This window comes from Moschus berezovskii, chromosome 21 (assembly GCF_049115385.1).
Source record: "Moschus berezovskii isolate FMDL1 chromosome 21, NW_MosBer_1.0, whole genome shotgun sequence".
Classification (NCBI taxonomy): Eukaryota; Metazoa; Chordata; class Mammalia; order Artiodactyla; family Moschidae; genus Moschus; species Moschus berezovskii.
The window spans coordinates 41,210,679-41,231,071 of NC_142480.1; the positions used below are offsets into that span (position 1 = coordinate 41,210,679).

A 20,393-nucleotide genomic window follows, 5' to 3' on the forward strand; every position below is an offset into this window, starting at 1 on the left:
ACAACATACATAACTGAATCACTCTGCTGTACACTTGAAACACTGTATATTGACTATACTTGAATTTTAAAAAGTTAACTAAAAATGTCTTTGAAAAGAGTTTTTGGATTAATAAATGTTTTTCTTTCCAAGACAGGGTCTACAACAGATCTTATAAAGACTCAAAAGCATTTATCACACTGACACATTTTTAAACATTTCCACAATGTGTTAATGAACCAGCCAATTATGAATAAATCTATTGGAATGAAAAAGGAACATTTTACTTCTTAATAATAAAATAAAGTTCTATGATTATTCAAGATTATGTTTTAATATAAAAAGCATAACAAGTCTGCAAAAATTTTAAAGTAACTTGTAGCTTTATTTATTTTCCAGTACTTTTGCAACCTTTTATATTACTAACAAAATTGCAATCACAGGAGCCAGACACAAAATTTCTGCATTTATTTCAAACAATCATACAGAAAGACCACACTACACAGACATTATTACACTGCAAAACTCAGAGATGATTGAAGTTTATATAGATAACTTTATTTAGCTGAAGAATGAAAAGATTTTTCACTTTCTGCAATTATAGCTCAAGTTGGAGATACAAATGATACACTCTGAAGTGAGTAATATAAAACTCAAGTCTAGGAACTAAACATTTTCAGTTGCACAGGTTGTTCTTCCAGTTAAAATTTTTCACAGAAAAAAAAAAATAGATTGCAGGCAAAGAAAACCAAATTCCAGATAAGCACGGTTCACTGTTTTTTATTTTACCTTCATCAAGGCAGGCAAAGTACAGATGCTGTACATTAAACACACATACAAGTCCTTCAAAGCACGTGGATTCCCACAGGCAAAGCACATTTGCTAAGCTCTGCTCCTCTCTGAAGCATGTAACTGCAGCTAAATGTACAAAGAGCCGTCCGCTGGTCCCACGTAGCCAACTCCAATGAGCAGGACGTCGATCAGCGTCCATATTCCCAGGCCCCCGAAGCTGAAGAGCTTGCCAAGGCCTTCTCGCCACTGGCCCAGGTAGAAGCGATCTGCTCCAAACCCACCGAGGGTGATGCTGCAACAGCAAACAGGCCTGCATTGCATCAGCGGCCCCCCAACTGCACCAGCTGGAGCTCAGTAACCGTGCTGACTCACATGTGTGAAAGGGCCTCAGATGAGCACACCCTGGATGAGGACACAGCGATCATCTCACAAATGCACACCACCAAAAAATCACAGGCAAGAAGACTGCTCACATGTCAACAATGAACACACATGAGCTGTAATGAAATCTAATCCTTCTCTTTTGAAGAAAATCTAGCTTGCTACTTTTTTTAAGTAGCAAAAAAACGGTGCATCTGAGAGGACAAAGCAGGGCTAGTCTAACAGACAGACCAGCAATGTAGAGGCTGCAGGAGAATCTCAAGGCAGCCAGCCAGCTGGTCACCTCATCAAGTCTTGCCCTTTGTCAATCAACCCATGTTAAAAAGCTCTGTGTTAGGAAAAAATGACTTTTAACGTTCCTTCAAATTCTGACATCTAACAATATTCAGACAACTTCTCATTGTTTTTCTTTTAAAATTTTTATTATGGAAAATTTTAAAACATACACAAGTAAAAAGAAAGTGAACAGCACCCATGTTTATTGTTGTTGTTGAGTCGCTCAGTCGTGTCTGACACTTTGCGACCCCACAGACTGTAGCCCACCAGGTTCCTCTGTCCATGGGATTCTCCAGGCAAGAATACCGGAGTGGGTTGCCATACTGGAGTGGGTTGCCATTTCCTTCTCCAGGTGATCTTTCCAACCCAGGGACTGAGCCTGTATCTCCTGCACTGGCAGGTGGTTTCTTTACCACTGAGTCACCTGGGAAGTCCATGACCCAGTCCCAATAATTATCACCATGTACCCACCCCGGTTCATCACACCCTTTCCTTCCCACCCCAACCCAAGAACCATGAAGCAACTGCCAGGCATCATCACACTCAATATTTGGCAAAAAACCATGTTAAGCCCAGAGAAGAACTCCATTCTTACTGTTTAAAAGCCAGCTGTGAAATGTGTCACAGTAATTTAAGATGTTCACAATGAAGGGGAGACTGGGTCAGGGGTGTACAGAACTCTCTAGCTTTGCTTTTACTTTTCTGTAAATCTAAAATGAATCCAAAATAAAAAGTTTTTTGGAAAGCAGAAAGTCAGGTGTTATTTTCAATGTGAATTACTGTGTCAAAGACACTGGGCAATCTCACCTTCGCTGTGTCTGACTTTCTGTCATGGCCCCATCTTTTCACTTTCCAGGGGAGTCTTCCTGCCAGACAGGACCCTCCACCTTCTTAGCCAGACCCTCAAGCAGTGGTCCCCAGAAAGAGGCAATACCTGGAGGCGCTACTGACTGTCACCACTGGGGTAGGGAGGCTTGTAAACAATACCCAATAAATGGAGTCCAGAGAGGATGCTACACACCTACTCTGCACAGGATGCACCACAACCAAGAATTCTTGGCCCAAACATCCACAACGACAAGGCTGAGAAGCCCTGCCCACATCCCACCATAGAGTCCCTGGGCTCTCACCCTAAGCCTCCAACAGCGGCCGCACAACTTCTGAATCAGGGACCATTTAGCCAGCAGCCCACCTGCCCCTCCCTCCGGTGGGGGTGGGGAGAACTGCTACAATTTTCTTTCCAAACTGCTGAAAAGTTTAACAAATACAAGTATATTTTTATGTAAAAATTAAGTCTATAATTATGCTTGAATAGTGGAATTACACGTGATTTTCAACATTTATCTTTGTCATTTTTGTTTTTTCTAGTTTTCAATACTGAACATGTTTTTTATGATTTAGAAGGAAATTACTGAAAATTAAAGACAGTCATAAGCCTAGCTACTTTAAATAGTAGGCAGCACTTCACTGACTCAAAGAACGCTCAGAGTGGGAAGACTGACTGGTTCTAATGAGCTCCAGTAATGACTCAAGTCACCTCCAGAACATGCAGGCATCTTGGCAGGAAAGCCAGCAACAGGCCACCAAGTTCCACAAAGACAGCATTCTGACCACCTCAACAGCCCCCAGCAGCACAGTCCCTGTGGTTTACCCAACCCGTGGCAGGGCCTGAGAGAGTAGGAGAGGAGTGCAGAAGAGCCCAGCAGCCACAGCAAACGCCCAGTGGTGTCTCTGCTCACTGGAAACAGCGCTTACCTCAGAGCCAGGGCTGTGGACCACTTGTATCCCCCGGTCCAGTTGCAGTAGAGCATCTTTGGAAAAGTGCGGTTACCTAAGAAAGGGAAACACTCCACAATGAAACACAGGTATAAAAATACTCTGGCAAGAGACTAAATTAAAGCCGGTGGTCTTATGATTTATAATCTAAAAAAAACAACTCTCTGCACAAAAATAAATGTTCACTACCTTGAATGCTAAACAGAAAGCCCTAACTGTCCAAGAGCACAGGCTTGTGAGGAGCACAGGTTCATGAGGACCACAGCTTGAAGAAGGTGAACCACCCCACCTGCTGTCTACGTGTGGATGATGTGGGGATGAACGAGACAGACAAACCAGGCACCGGGAGGGGAGAAGGCCACACAGGACCGACACATCATGTGGATGCAGGCCATAGATGGCCTGGGGATCCTGGGACATCTGGCTGTTCAAACTGGAGAAAGTGAGTCGGACCCCACCTCACGTCATACACCAAACCAATCCTGGGGAACTAAAGACCTAAATGTGAAAGGCCACAGTTACAACTTTTAAAAGAAAGTACAGGAAATTATCTCTGTTAATCTGGAGCAGGGAATGGCTTTTTCCAACAAAAAGGGCTAACTATGAAAGATGAAAAACCAACTAACTAAAATTTTAAAGTTGTGTTCACAAGAGACCAAAAGAAAGTGGGGGAAAAAGTTAAAATCCAGGAGAGGATTTTAGGGCCATCGAAGGTTACTCTCCAAAATACAAAAGAATTCATAGAAGTCTGTAAGAAAAAACAAAACTTAGGGACGAGTATTGGAGAGGATGTGGAGCCTCACCAACAGCTGTGCACCACTGCCGGGAGTGGGAACAAACACAAAGAACACGTGCCAGAGAGCGCATGCCAGACACACTCCTGCACACGTGAGACAAGAGACACAGACAGAAGCTTTAAGAGCAGCACCATTTGTGAAAAAGAAAACAAAAGGTAAATAGTCCAAATACACTGGAGAGCAGATAAACTATGATACAATCTTACAACAGGTTATCATAAAGAAGTGAAAAAAGAAGAGGACAAGCTGAAGAATCTTAGAGCCATAATGATGAAAAGAAACAAGTCCCAGGAGACCATAAACACCCTGCTACTACTTCACACAGTTCTGAGACATGCATTACTGAATAATACACCACACTGTATTCTAGCACATCCATGGGACAACTATAAAAAACTTAAAGGAAGGGACTGGGATCATAAAAAACCTCAAAAGGGTGTCACCCCTAAAGAAGAGGCAGGAAACACTGGCAGTTTCGATGGCATCATATGCTTTGGCTGTTAACCTAGGGAGACTCAATCACACATTACACTTTATACCTTATACATTTTTATTTTATGAAGTACTACATTTTAAAAAATAAGAGAACTGGCATAACTAAAAGGTGGTGATAAATATTTCTGACTACACAACTGAAACCTAATTCTCAAACTTCTGCGATGGTTCTGCAAGTACGCCTGAAGAAGAGCACTCTGCCCAGAAGCCTCCCTCAGCCGACTCACCCAGGCAGTGGATGTGGTCCCGCACAGTGCAGTTGGCTGCATAGCGCTGCCGAGGGCAGGACACTGCCCTGCAGTTGCTGGAGCTGGAGCACTCATAGTCAGCCTCCGGCAGCTGCCAGCAGAACCTGCAGGTCATGTTGAGGATGAAACTCTTCTGGGATTTGAAGTCTGGATCCTACAAAGGACACAGAGCTATTCAGTCATAATCCAGCTTGTCAATATGTCAATAAAACTACACAGTTACAAGGCACAAGTGTCAAAAACACTTCTATTTATGATCTAGGAGGAAGTGGTAGACCAACAGGTACCAAACCAATATGTACGCAAAACAAATGCGTATGCCATGATCTAGGATCATAAGTATATACCCCAAAATATATACCTAAGAAAAAATACCTAGATAAATGCACATCAAATTAGCAAAGGTTATCAGGATAAGATTACTTCATCACTGTTACTTTGGCTAAATTTTTAATAACACACATGCGTACTTATATAACAAAGAAGAAAGGAAAAGACACTTTATGAAGCCCCAGAGACACAAGAGAGCTGACAGGGCAGATGAGTCCCTCTGCTCAAAGTACTGTGCAGTATGTGGGAGCCCAGACACAGCTGGATGCTCCTGGAGGAACAGCCTGCCTACCAGGTCTCAACTTTTCCTAGGAGTCCCTGAGGTCCTGAACCCCAGGTCAGTCACAGCTGTTACATTCCCAGGAGCACCCGACAGGACCCACCCAGAGGCAGCCCCAGAAGGCCATCCCCAACTTAGAAAGAACCCCTTGGAGAGGTTCAGCCAGTGCTACTGTGGCCCTGAGCCTTGAAACAAGAGTTTTCCATTTCAACTTTACATTTGTTTTCTGCCTGTAAGAGCACCCCGTGTGCTTCTATGTTGCACATTTGGAAATTACAGGAAAACCGGTAACCTCTCCAGAGAAAAGCACGCCTAACCTTTCATTTTTGCTTCCTGTGATACAGTTTTACATACACGGAATTATAATGAAAACATTTTGTATCCTTTCACCACCACTTGATATTATGCTATAAAACATACTTTTCAAAACTGTATTTAAATGGTAATACAATCACCTCCGGAAGTATCATATTTACTAAATTTTTTTGATTAATGGAAAAAACACTTATAAGGGCAGTATTCACAAGTAAGGCACTGCTTGATTTAAGCATTATTACTGTAAATGTCTGCATATTTCTAGTGATGCATCTGTAACACATATTTCTTATCAACCTGTTTTTTTTAGCACTGGGCAGACAGTGTACATGGTACAAACTCTGGGAGACAAGAGGAGAGTAAAGACATGGCTGGCCCGGCCCAGACCTCAGCACTGAGCACAGCCCATCCACACTGGTCTTCCAGGGAGTCTGTTCTATGCATGGGCACGCTTACGTCAGATAGGCTTCTTCTTTTTCTAATTTAATGTTCCCACTGATAATTACTTTTCACTTAATTCTGAGGTATCAGTAAACATCTCTGGAGCTGCCTAGTTCTTCTCAACAGTCGCAATGTATTTATTTCACTACACAGTGAGCTGCAAAGTGAACTGTTTCTTGGACTATAAGCTTGCTTCCAACCTTGCTGGGTGAACAATGCAGCTAAGAATATTCTTAGGCATACTTATGTGTATCAATGTGCAATAAGTAACACCTGTTAGATGAATTCCTAGATATGGAACTGCCAGGTCAAAGCTTACGTGCATCTGTACGTTTCAGAAAGAAAGAAACTGAGGTCACTCAGTCGTGTCCAACTCTTCTCAACCCCATGGACTGGAGCCTACCAGGCTCCTCCGTCCATGGAATTTTCAAGGGAAGAGTACTGGAGGGGGTTGTCATTTCCTTCTCCAGGGGATCTTCCTGACCCAGGGATAGAACCCGGGTCGCAGGCAGATGCTTTACCTTCTGAGCTACCAGGGAAGTCCGCAGGTTTCAGAGATAAGACAAACTGTCTACCACAGGCTGACTAACCCACATCTACTGATAAGACACAGCAATGTTTGTCTCTTACACCTTCAAGAAAAGTGTTATTAAACTCTGTTTCGCCAATCTGACAGGTTAAAAAAATGCATTAATTTGTATCGAACTATGAGAAAATTAAGGATCTTTCAAATACAAGTTGAAAGTCCACTTGTATTTCCTTTGCTATGAACCATGTGCTCATGCTCTAGTACCATTTTTCTACAGGACTGTCATCTTTTTCTCATTGGATTTTTGGATGTCTTGATATATTAGGGGTATTAGTATATTATTTGTCACATGTGTTAAAAAAAACTTTTTCATCGTTTGTCATTTATCTCTGGCCTTTATGATTTTTAAGGTCACACAGAAACCTCTCATCTTTAGTAGTCAAATGTATAAATTCTTTCTTGTATAACTTCTAAATTTTATTTCATACTTAGAAAAATATTCCCCACTTTGAGATGGTATCAAAACTCTCACACTTTCTCTGGTACTTTGAGGTTTTTATCTTCTCACATAAAGTCTTGCATCTATCTGGAATTTACTTTGGACAAAATAGGGATTCCACTTTTTTTCCATGGGCACCTGGGCACCCTAGCATTCACTAAGTCCACTTTCACACCACAAAAAAGTACAGACCTCCAACAAGAGCTCATATGTGGTAAATACCTTTCCCTCTGTGACACAACTGACATTACTGAGAATACTGAACCTACCTAAAGGAATTAAACTTGCCTCACTTTCACTAGCAGACCAAGCTCTCCTCCAAGTTAACAGAAACAAAAACCATTTCTGTCAAGCACATCTCCAGCTGATGTCAACTGGCCTGGCAGTTTCCATTACAGCCAGATTTCTGCACTTACTTCTATTTAAATACATTATAAAACAATTTCTTTGACTAGTGTAATCCAGGTGAGATTCCCTTGGCCTGAGTCCCTACGAGTGCACATTAAAAGAATGAGAAGAGTTTATTTCCTTCTATTAACCTGAAGTTCAACAGGTGACGGGAGGGAAGTGGGTGAATGCTACAGGTGAGAGGACGAGTACTTGCGTGTACACCTGCGCTGGTCTTAAACACCAAGGGAAGAACACGGGGCCGGCCCCAAATCACAACCGCAGCACTCCTGGGACCCGTGGCTCCTGACAGCCAACTGTTTGACTGTTCTTTGTTTCTGAGAAGAAACAGACCACCAGATGCTCTTTAGATTACCTTCAAAAGCCACCTCTGGGGTCTGGGCACCTGCTACTGTATAGGATTCGTGACGATTGGCTTTTGAATCTCATGAAGCAGGGGAGATGAAAGTACTTGAGGTGTGAGGAGTGAACAGTGCTTCCAGGGCATGTCTTAGCCAAGGGTTGAGGACAGACCAGGGACAGAATCAGCCAGGAAAAGTCCCTCCCTAAGTTTTGCCAATTCTCTACCTTTGTCATTTCTCCTGTCCTCTGCTATTTACTGAAAAATGAAACCACCTGTTTTTTTGGAACACCTAAAGGAGGAAGAAATTGAAAACTAAGTTTTACTCAGGAACCAGTTGTGAGAGATGAATGTCCAAGACACTAAGGTAAACAAAGTAGGCTCATTCTGGGAAAAGCTCCCCTCAGCCATCAGGGTTTTCTGATTTTCCACAAGGTACCTATTATGTGCCAGACTTACGAAGCATGTGATTTCAAAAGCCATCAAACAGGTTTTGTAATTAGGTGAATAGGGAGAAAATTCTATTTAAGAAGAAGCAACAAAGACTAACTGATAATCCAAGGGCAGTCATGAAGACTACCCGCCAACTAGCTCAGTTTTCCAGCGCGATTTCAAGAGCAACACTGATACACAAAAATGACAAACACTGAAGTTTACCAACACTACATCCAGATGCCGAGGCCACATAAAATCTCATGCCCCCTCGGAGTGAAGCCTCCCTCAGGCCCTCTCCTGATACTGGACTTCAGGAGAAACAGCAAGAGCCTGGGTGGGGTGGAGGGGAGAAACTTTCTAATCTAGCCCTCTGCAGACCAGGCTCCAAAGGACAAATGGGGAAAGGAATCCTGTTCAAGTGAGAATCGCTGGGTCAAAGGAAACCCGCTAAAGAGAACATGACCTAGAATCTGCGTTTTCTTGACCACCTCCCACAACAAGGGCTTCACAGAAACACTTTAGGAAAAGCTGCTCTAGGTCCATCTCCTGATTAAACAGGAGACAGATGAATAAATCTCAGAGCTGGCCCTGGCAAGGCCAAGAGTAGACACTGCTTTGTTATTCATTTCTACTCTCTGTCTCGCCCAGATGCTGGGACTACAACGAAGTGTGCAGTAATTTACCTGGTCCAACCATTCAAGAACGCACATATGTAAATCTCCCTAACCTGGTCACACAGCAGGTGTAGTAGGGCTGCCTCCAGGAACCGAGCTCTGAAGCAGGTATCCTGAGAGCTGTCAACCTATCAGAGACAGGCTGCAGTGTGACAACTCTAACAGGGTCATTGCTGATGCACAACAGTGGGTGCCCTTGAGCCTGTTCTATGCCCTACTTGTTATAAGCAATCTGACAATTACTTCAGTTTAGTCTTATGTCAGAAAATTGCTATCTGAATCCTTACACCAAACCTTGCTGGGAGACAGAAGTTCCATCTAATAAAGTGGACTTTACTCCTCAAATCTTACTTTTAAAATGTTGAGCACTTTCTCAATTTTCACCATGTTTACGTCTAAACTCTATTTATAACTCAAGCTTTACAGTCAGTTTATTAAGAATTCATTAGTTGCAGTACTTACAACACAGGTAACAGAAGGTTTGACTGTGCAGTCAAAAGTGACAGGCTTCCCATAGACACAGGAAAAATTGGTCTTGCAATCTATACAGTCTGCAGGAAGTCTGCTACACAGGCCATTGCTCGGACACTTCATCACATAAGGTGGGATATCGGTACTTTCTGCAAGGGGTGAGAGAGAAGCTTATTCTCTTAGAATACGAATTAGAATAACAGATAAAAGCAATTTTCCAAGGTTAAGGAACACAATCATGAGCATAACATATGTATATGGTGCTAGTAATAAATCACGACTGCAAAAAGTTTATTGTGTTACAAGATGAAAAAACAAAGGCTTAGAGATGGTAAAGTTTGTTCAAGATCACAGAGGGTGGGTAGAACTGGAATCAGAATCCAAATTTCTCCATTTCCAATGCACTGTGCTTTTCACTTGAATTCACTAATTTTTAAGTGAAGCCACAGACCCTTTAACAGAATCAGTACAACAAGGAACCACCCCCAGAAGATACACTGTCATTGTTACACATTGGTACTTCCACAAGCCACAATCTGCAAGGAATACGCAGTTTTATACTACCAAAGTACAAATACTAGCAACTTATTCAGTGGGTTACAGTTCTTTTTTTCCAGCCAGCCTACCCAGGAGTATTACTATGAGTTAAGAGATGATCAAAACTGTAAACACTATTTTCAGGAAGGAAGAAGAGCTCTCAAAAAACGTCCGAAAGAGTCAAAAATTCTTGTGCTTTCTCTATAAAATAATCTATGTTTTAAACTCAAGTATGCCGATGTCTTCTAGCACACTTTAATAGAAGGAATAATATATGGCTGCTAATTTCAGTTCATTGAAATAACGGAACTCTACAGGGATGAAACTACAGAGAACAAGGTTTCGTTCAGCAAAGCACACTGATGCTCATTTAAAACTGGTTCTACTTAAAGTCACTATTAAGTGGGCAATTATAAAAAATATCAGAGTACATCATGCAAAATGCCAGGCTGGATGAAGCACAAGCTGGAATCAAGATTGCCGGGAGAAATATGAATAACCTCAGACGCACAGATGACACCATCCTTATGGAAGAAAGCAAAGAGGAACTAAAAAGCCTCTTGTTGAAAGTCAAAGAGGAGAGTGAAAAAGCTGGCTTAAAACTCAACATTCAAAAAACAAAGGTCATGGCATCTGAGTCACTTCATGGCAAACATGGGGAAACAATGGAAACAGTGAGGGACTTTATTTTGGGGGGCTCCGAAATCACTACAGATGGTGACTGCAGCCATGAAATTAAAAGATACTTGCTCCTTAGAAGAAAAGCTATGACCAACCTACAAAGCATATCAAAAAGCAGAGACATTACTTTCCCAACAAAGGTCCGTCTAGCCAAAGCTATGGTTTTTCCAGTAGTTATGTATGGATGTGAGAGTTGGACCATAAAGAAAGCTGAGCACCGAAGAATTGTTGCTTTTGAACTGTGGTGTTGGAAAAGACTCTTGAGAGTCCCTTGGACTGCAAGGAGATCCTACCAGTCAATCCTAAAGGAAATCAACGTTTAACATTCATTGGAAGGACTGATGCTGAAGCTGAAACTCCAATACTTTGGCCACCTGATGGGAAGAACTGACTCACTGGAAAAGATCCTGATGCTGGGAAAGATAGAAAGCAGGAGAAGGGGATGACAGAGGATGAGATGGTTGGATGGCATCACGGATTCGATGGACATGAATCTGAGCAAGCTCCGGAAGTTGGTGATGAACAGGGAACCCTGGCATGCTGCAGTCCATGGGGTCACAAAGAGTTGGACGCAACTGAACTGATGCAAAATATCACTTTTTCCTTTATTGTTTTGTTCTTATTACTACTGAGGCTAGAGGATGGACACTTAGAATCACAAACCAAAATGTCTCTGAAGCCGGAAAGGTTAGTAATTTGCTCCAGCTTCCAGGGGCATCACCAGACTTAAAGCCAAGTCTCAACCAGTCCCTCTGGGATTTCCCGCTCCCCCTCCTCCCCCTCCCCGCTCCGCCCCGCCCCGCCCCATTTCACACAGCCCTTTTAAGGGGGCGCCTTTTAATACCTAACATCAGGTTCAGGGTTCAAGAGGCACAAGGAATTTTCTGAAGAGAAAGGAACATTGGTTGAAGGTAATCTTCATGGGTGAGGCGAAAAAATACTAGAAATAAAGAAATGGGAATGAGGAGCCTGGGACTGGAAAGAGATGAGGCAGGAATGTAGAAAGGTATTGAAATACCGAGACTGTCTACAGAAAAGATCTGTGTATCTGTCTTTAGTTCACATAACCTAAAATGCAATCAATAAAACGTTCAAAACATGGAAAGTGAAACTCGCTCAGTCGTGTCCGACTCTTTCGCGACCCCACGGACTCTAGCCCGCCAAGCTACTCTGTCCATGGGATTCTCCGGGCAAGAATACTGGTGTGGGTTGCCATTCCCTTCTCCAGGGAATCTTCCCGACCCAAGGATAGATCCGGAGTCTCCTGCATTGCAGGCAGACTCTTTACCATCTAAGCCACCAGGGAAATGTTTTCATATTCTACAGGAAATGTTCACCAAAAAGGCAGAGACCACTAGATATGAACACACACATTTACGAGCACGGAAAACGCCCGGTACCTGCCGCCCTGGGCACCGCTGTGAAGGTCCGTGTGGGGCTCGGGTCCTTGATGGCCTGCGGCAGCGGCTGCGAGGGCTCCTCGCTGAAGGACCCTGCGACCGGAGAGACGGAGACCTCAGGCGGTGCGGCTGAGCTCCAGGCTTCAGCTGCCTGGGCAAACCTGGCGGCCTGATCGCCCGCGAACTGAAGGGGAAACCCAACGAAGTCTATGCTCGTCCGGGTCTGCGAGCACCTGGGACCAAGCGCGGGGCCGGGACACAGCTCCACGCCCCCGGCCGAGCCCCCGGGCCCTCCCAGTTCCAGGCTCGCGGCTTCGGGTCCCTGAGCGAGCCGAGGGGCGGCGGCAAACCGCACCGGACTCGGCCGCAGAGACCCGCGCCCTCCTCCCGCACTCTGCCTCCGCCTGCGGTCCCGGGGCCCCCAGCTCTCAACTCACCGCCGCCCGACAGGATGTAGAACTGTGAGAGGAACAGCACCACACGACACAGTCGGCAAAGAGGCCGCAGCTGGACAGCCGCAGCCGCCATCTTGCCGGCGTGCTCAGTTCCGGCCGCGCGGGGACGCGCGAGGGGCGGGGCGCCGGCGCGCGCCGAGGGGGCGGGGCCGGACGGGGCCACAGCGCCGGCGCAGGCGCGGCAGCCCTGCCCATTTCCCCGCGCTCAGAGGGTTAAGGCTGCCAGGTACCCGGGCGCCACCTGCCCCTGGAATAAGAGGCTCACCTTCCTCCCTTGTGGCTCAGCTGGTAAAGAATCTGCCCGCAATGCAGGAGACCCGGGTTCGATCCCTGAGTTAGGAAGATGCCCTGGAGAAGGGAAAGCCTACCCGCTCCGGTATTCTGGCCTGGAGAATTCCATGGACTGTATTGTCCGTGGGGTCGCAAAGAGTCGGACACGACTTCACTTTCTCCCTCCTGAGGGATTGAGGGCAGAGGCGGGCAAGTTTGGGAAGTTGGCCACTGTTTACCTGTCTCTGGATCTGAACGTTTAGAGACAAAAACTGCTGCTGTGCGCTCGGCACCGTGCATAGATCTAACGAAGTTGCGGTTCAGTTCAGTTCAGTCGCTCAGTTGTGTCCATCTCTTTGCGACCCCATGAATCACAGCACGCCAGGCCTCCCTGTCCATCACCAACTCCCGGAGTTCACTCAAACTGATGTCCATCGAGTCGGTGATGCCATCCAGCCATCTCATTCTCTGTCGTCCCCGTCTCCTCCCGCCCCCAATCCTTCCCAGCATCAGAGTCTGACTGAAAAGGCACTTGTGTACAGATGCAGCCCAGACTGCTCGGGAAGGACTCCAGGTCTGCCCGCGGGACCCGAGGCCCCACTCCGCGCCACCCCGGGGCCCGGCTAGCGCCCCGCCCTGAAGTCTCGCCAGTTCCTAGAGACGCTCCTCGAGGACAGAGGTGGCTCAGGTCTCAGGCCCCCAGACCGTCCAGAGGAGGCCGGGCTCGGGAAGGGAGCTGCTCGCAGGCCGCAGCTCCCTGAGGCCCGCACGGCGACCCACACGTGTTCCTGCCGCAGCATCCTTCGTCCTGGGCCACGCATAGGCCTCGCTCTTCGCGTCCACCCTCCACAAGACCGTCTGGGTGGGTAGTCCTCTCACACCCCTTCCCTCACTAGAACATTTGGTGAATAAAGAGATCTATCGAATAGTTCATGGCTTCAATAAAAGTTGGCTTAAAAAGTTACATTACACAACCTGCAGCTTCTAGCATCGCACAGGTGTGACCCTTGAACCACCTCGGGGAGAAGGGTGCAGGGGGAAACCCATATATAACTTAAAGCAGGCCCTCCAAGTCCGGTTCTTCCACCTGTCGCGGGTAGGATCCTGTACACTCTAGTACTTACTATTGAAAAAGTGTGTTAGTTGTTCAATCGTGTCCAACTCTTTGCGACCCCACGAACGGTAGCTGCCAGACTCCTCTGTCCATGGGATTTCCCAAGCAAGAATACTGGAGCGGGTTGCCATGCCCTTCTCCAGGGGATCTTCCCAACCCAGGGATCCAACACACGTCTCCTGCGTCCCAGCTGGGCTCTTTACCGCTGAGCCACCAGGGAAGCCTACTATTGAAAAAAACCCACGGGATTGTGGACCCATACAGTTCAATTTGCTGTCATTCACGGTCGACTATTCTGCCCACCACCTCTTCAGGAAGCTAAAGGACCAGTGTGTACGGAAGAGAGCAGGTTTTAAATCTATTTCTAATTCCAGAGCACATAGCAAATAAAGACTGATGGAATGCAAGCTAAATTCACTATTGACATAAAGCCATTTTAATATGGTTCTGGGAAGCAAGGTATTATTCCTCTCAGTTAAAATCAGAAAGCCATTTGAGTCTGTAAGTCAGTGGAATGTGATCCCATCAAAAGAGCAATTTAATTGTAGGGGAGACTCTTGAGAGTTCCTTGGACTGCAAGAAGATCCAACCAGTCCATTCTAAAGGAGATCAATCCTGGGTGTTCATTGAAAGGACTGATGCTAAAGCTGAAACTCCAATACTTCGGCCACCTCATGCAACGAGTTGACTCACTAGAAAAGACTCTGATTATGGGAAGGATTGGGGGGCGGGAGGAGACGGGGACGACAGAGAATGAGATGGCTGGATGGCATCACCGACTCGATGGACATGAGTTTGAGTGAACTCCGGGAGTTGGTGATGGACAGGAAGGCCTGGCGTGCTGTGATTCATGGGGTCGCAAAGAGATGGACACGACTGAGCAACTGAACTGAACTGAAATTATTATGGTAAAAACCCATAGGTGTAACCCTGGAAGCACTATGTAATACATTTTGAACTTTTTTTCCTAAAGATAAGTAAGGTTCAATTGTCATTTAGAAGCATTAAAATGGCAACTCATCCTACAGTGGAAGCTACAAAAGATTACACAACACTGAATTTCTTTGAGTTTAGAATCCTTTGTTAGTAATCCGTACTAGCTTCTGTTTGTAGGTTAGCTAAAACAAATTGATTCTGATTTTGAAAATAAAGTTTCAGTGTTAACTTTAGCAAAACTTTAGTTAAAAAAATACCTGAGACATGTTACTAGAAAATAAGATTTTCCCCCATTCAAAAAGCTTTGCAGAATTTTATTTGAGATTTATCTTTTGAAAAATCACAGTTCTTAACAGCAACATCTCATATTGTTCATTTCCTAGTATCTCCCTCTTTTGATGAACATTTTCCCATTTAAGTTTCTCAAGACATTTAGGAAATTTAAAATTTCCCACCCTTGTCCTTTGTCTGTAGACATATGAGTGAATCAGATTTTGTGGGTATCAACCACTCAGTTCCTGTCTCGCTTCTCACTGTGCCCAGCACCAGAGCTGACAGTGGGTCCCAAGTTCTTAGAAATACTAATAGTAATTAGGGAAAATGCAAGCTCAGGGGTCAAAATGAGCTTACACAGACTGAGCACAGGGAAAGGACTTCAGAATTCTTCCTCAGCATTCAGGGTACGTGACTGCTTGAGATTCTTCAATTTATCAATGGCGGAAGTTACTGAGATCTCCCCATGAATTTTGCTGTCTCTTGTTCGAACATTTACAGCATTATTTGTCTCTTCCTTTTCTCCAACCACTGTAGAAAACAAAGGGAAATAAATCTATTTTAAATCAATGTTTTACTAAATATTAAGTCAACAGTCATATGGCCTGTGTCGCATTGAGCTTCCTTCTTAGCACTAATCACGAAATATCAATCTAATATCCATTGAGTCATCCACTGAGAGTAAGTTTCTGGAGACAAGGAATGACTTTTAATCCCATTGGTCTATTGTCCATTTTGGACAAACATCTGTGGTGCTTGTGGGGTACCAATAGGAGCAGAGAGCTCCTACAGACTCCCCAACTCCACCTGGCACACTTGATGAATCAGGGTGGGCAACAGACACAGGTCAACCAGCTGAAAGAATGTTCTAGAATATAAGTAAAAGGTCTGTTCTTGCAACCCACACTGTGAGATGATGCAGAATTCTGCAGTCATATGTCTTGCCACCTGGAAGGAAGACAGTGGCCATCAAGGAGGGGGGAATAAAGTAGATCAAGGAAGCATAAAGAACCAAAAGGGAACAGAAATGGGGAGAAATGGTCCTAGTCAGGGTGGAGCTCCCTCCTGTCCCACTTACTTCTCTAATGGTTCAGCTATCGAATTCTACCTTCCATGGTGTGAAACACTCTGACTCCCAATACATTTCATCATGCCTAAGATAATGTGAAATCTCTGTCACCACAAGAAGTCTGACTGAACCATCACCAATACCCATTATAAACACTTTTGATGACAAACTGCCCACAGGACCGCCCCCTGCATATTTATTTTGCCTTCTACAGAAACTTTCAACTTAATAGGAGATAACCACGTTGTGCCCACAGGCATGTCAATATCTGTCTCGCTTGGTTTTAAATTACTCTTACAGTCAAAATTTTAGATTTGACATCTAATTGCTCCTGTTCTTGAAGGACATTTTATTTTTTCACTTAATTCTTTTCTTTTGATCATTTTAAATTTGGAACTTTCCCTACTTGAATCCTAAAGAGTTCTAATAAATCAGAAAAGCAATGGGTATTATTTCAGGCCTGTCACATGGCTGAAACATGAGGATTATAATTCTACTGATAAGATCATTTATATAGTTTTTCCACTGTTGGTTTGAGATATTAATTATTGCTAGTAATACTACACCACAGGATGCACATGAAATTTCCTAAGTCTTCTTCCAGAAAATTACAGAGTATCTAGCCAGGAACACCACAGGCTTTTCTTTGTGTTTAAGTATTCAACAGTTATTTGTAATAATCAAGCAGTTATACCATATTCTTTCTTTTTTGGTGAGTTTTTTTTTTTTTTGGAATTGAAGTGGAAAAAACAAGCATTTGGGAAAACATATATAAATTTAGATTACCGAAAATAAAATTATACTGAGCCAGCTGTGCATTTTGTATTTTGTTATTTAGTGTACAACCACGATCTAAGTCAACATCAGCCATGAATCCTTTCTCAAAGAAGTCACTGGATATCTACAAGACAACGAGACACTTTCATTAGTACTCTGTGTAGGGTAGGGTAGTGTGGTAGCCAGCCTCCAATATGAGCCCCAGCATCGCCTCTGCCCAATATTCACACCCTGGTGTGTCTCTCCCACCTGGTCCCAGGTTGGTCTTTTTGACCACAGTGGAAAAGGAGTGATGGCTCATAAGTTCTGAGGTGAGCTTAAAGGGCTGAGACCACTTCCCTAGCTGGGATGTTTGAGCTCCCAAGGGCTGTGGCTTCACCAGGTGCCCTGGCCAGAGCCCACCAGCCATGATGGCTCAGATCCTGCTCCACAGAAACTATGAGATAATACATGCCTGTTTCTTTGCTCTAAGGTGCCAAGTTACACAGCAATGGATAATATAAGTATTCTTCCCTAACAGAGCCGCAAGGGAAAGAATAACTATGAGATGTTTTAACACACCAATTTCTCAAAAGCAAGATTTAAAGTAGTTCTTATACAGCTACATAGACTTGACTCAGGTGTTACTGAATACATGGGATGGTAAATAAATGTATTAGTTATGCAATGTTTTAAGGCGTGAATAACATTCCAAGTCAATGACATTCACTGACCACATGCCAAGATTATGTACTTTAAACATCTCTGATGTTACCTGAAGTGCATATTTTTCACAAGTTGGCCCCTCAGGGATGACCATCACCTGACGAGGAGACAGCCAGAAAGGCCTGAAAAACGTAAGTAATATGTATGTTTCAAAATGATCGTTTATTACATGATTAAAAACTGAAGACTTTTTTTAAAAATAAGACTTCACATGAGAGCAGGTTCAGAAGAGAGGGGTGTAAGCCAAGCAAACTATATGGAAAAGCAGTCGAGGAGACAAAAGCGGAGATAGGACCTTCTGATTGGAAGGGGAGGGGAAGACAGGCTGGCAGCCAGGTGAAAGAGCTAAACATCACTGACCATCTGACCCAGCAACTGCTCTCCTGAGCATCCACCCCAGGGAAGTAGAAATGTGTTTGCATGAACGTGTTTAGTCCTGCACACTAAAATTTATAGCAGTGCTCCATATCAGAGCACCAAATGCCCCAGTGCCCTTCAACAAGTGAGCACTCAACTGTCACTGCATACAAACACACTGACAGAAGTGATAGGGGGCCGAGGACTAGGGCTCAAGACACCTTGGATGGATCCCAAGGCAATTCCATCCAAGGAGTGGAAAAGCCGTCTCGACGGCTGTGCACTGAGATTCCAAGCCTGTAAGACTCTGGAAATGACAGATGAAGGTGGAGACCAGATTAGTGGCTGCTGGGGATAGGGACAGAGTAGAGCAGGAGGTGAGTGGGATCCTTGTAAGTAACGGACTTGTCCTATACCCTGAACAGCGGGTACACAAATTCACTCGTGTGCACAAGTGTGAGATCTGAACGAGGCTGGTAAGTGTATCAGAGTCACTTTCTAGTCATGCTGTATGTAGTTCTACAGGATGTCATCACTGGGGAAACTGGTAACAGGTGTGCTAGACCTCTGTGTATATGATTCTACAGTTATTTTCAGAATGAAAATGTTTTTCGAGATGGAAAGGTGGGGATAAGCAATGTTTGATGTGGGAAATGGCTGTTTTTTTCTTCATCATATGGATTTAGTCTGAAGGTGGAGGGAAATGCATGGAGATTATTGTGGATGGCATTCTGTGAAAGCATGTTTTTATATACTTATTCTTAAATTACAAACCAAAATAATACATGTGACAAATGTAATTATATACATGATGAAACAGAAAAATACAGTAAATGCTTCCTTCTGAGCTCTGTCCTCGCCCCAGACCCAGCCACCAGCCCCAGAAAGCCGCACTCTACACACTTCTACTTCCCATCTCAGGGTATCTTCTGCCAGCACTCAGCAGGTGTCCAAAGGCTTGCAGCATAAATGGTGGAGGGTATGCACGGCAACTCCATGGGGAAGTGCGCCACCCCATCTGCAGATCCCCTAGCTCTACTGCTCTCATGAAAGACCCACCATCTCTCACTGTGCTAACTACTTACAACAGAATCAACTGAAGAGAAATACAAACAAGTTAACTCACGCTTAGGAGGCACCCACATTCATATCTATACCTGTACCTGTAATGGCTTGGACACCCTGTGACACCTCAGTATGTTTCTCTAAGATCACAAATAAAATCTCGGAGATAGACACAGACTCAGGCAACACCATCCTGTGGACCATTTTGAGTGATCAAACCTACATTTTCTAGCCTAATTATCTCTAAGTCTGACCTTGTGGCCAAAGCAATAACTAGAGCCCACACATCAGTGTAACTCATACCTCTAGCCATTCTTCCCTGGGGGCACAGAGGGTGACCAGATGAACCACTCAAAGCTGCCCTCAGGAAGTTTACCTGCCCCTCCATTCCCAGGTGGGGCTGCCACTGCAGACGGCCTCTAGCTTTGGGGCCACGTGTGACCCAAGTCCACGTATCTCCTCCCAAGTCAGTGGTCACAGGGCTTTGAGTGGAAGAAAGGAGAGCAGGGCAGCCAGCAGAGGGATGGAGAGCTTGTGAGGTGGGGGGGTGGGGATGGGTGTCGGGGTGTGCCCTGGAGTGTGGCCCACATGCATTCCAGAAACCAGATCTTTGAAGGTTAGACACACACGTGAAAAGGCTACTCGCTCATTTCACCAAGTTCCCAAAAAGGTAAATGACAGGGTTATGCCACTCTGCCTTTGTTTTCTTTGTTTTGTTTCCTGGTCTGGCAGATGCCACAAGAATTTTTTATTTGCTGTTTGGACACTTGCTAATTATAAGGTAGGAGCCATCATTTTTTTTCATATTAATTTTATCTTTAGACATGACTTTAAAGAACAGGAAACATGTAGCTTTCCCACATCACTCACCATTTTCCCCCATAGTGTTCCGAGAGAATGGCTATCATTCTTTCCACTGACCCCAAAATGGCTTGGTGAATGATCACAGGGTTCTTCTTATCATCCCCATCCTTACTGAAAAATGAAAACTGCACATGAATGTTCTCTTCAGACTCAGAAATAACTTTATCTTCTTACCTTATATTTAAAAGTTATTTTTCCAAACTAGGTAAAACAAAAGACTCATGAATTATCTTTAAACATAAATGTGCCATGCATTAATTAGAAATAAAGGGTTTTTTCTTTCAAATTATAGTATCTTTAATAAACCCAAGGGAAATGAAATATATCATCTAGGAAAAAGGAAGGTAATATTAGATCACTATTTCTCTCACAAGTCTACTGATTATTCTAAACTACCAGCTTTAATCCAAGTTACCAGTTTACC

General features: G+C 44.3%; 2 protein-coding genes across 3 annotated transcripts in view; both read right to left on the reverse strand.

The window, feature by feature from the left end:
- Positions 1-515: 515 nt before the first annotated feature.
- On the reverse strand, positions 516-12,636 carry TM2D3 (TM2 domain containing 3). 2 transcript variants are annotated; one of them, XM_055417991.2, is made up of 6 exons: positions 12,522-12,636; positions 12,085-12,177; positions 9,458-9,615; positions 4,724-4,898; positions 3,184-3,259; positions 516-1,063 (listed from the first exon to the last, which is right to left on the reverse strand). In XM_055417991.2, the coding sequence occupies exons 1-6, from the start codon at positions 12,610-12,612 to the stop codon at positions 898-900; spliced, it is 759 nt and encodes a 252-aa protein (XP_055273966.2). In that variant the 5' UTR covers positions 12,613-12,636; the 3' UTR covers positions 516-897. The 2 variants fall into 2 exon arrangements, with proteins under 2 accessions (XP_055273966.2, XP_055273967.2); XM_055417992.2 differs by having other exon boundaries at positions 921-1,173.
- Positions 12,637-15,161: 2,525 nt separating this feature from the next.
- Positions 15,162-20,393, reverse strand: part of TARS3 (threonyl-tRNA synthetase 3) — a 43,944-nt gene continuing 38,712 nt past the window's right edge. The window contains exons 15-18 of the mRNA XM_055417989.2: positions 19,976-20,080; positions 17,733-17,805; positions 16,988-17,102; positions 15,162-15,663 (exon numbers count right to left, since the gene is read on the reverse strand). Of these exons, the coding sequence (XP_055273964.2) occupies positions 15,515-15,663; positions 16,988-17,102; positions 17,733-17,805; positions 19,976-20,080 (442 nt within the window). The 3' untranslated portion in view covers positions 15,162-15,514. The remainder of the gene's footprint in view (positions 15,664-16,987; positions 17,103-17,732; positions 17,806-19,975; positions 20,081-20,393) is intronic.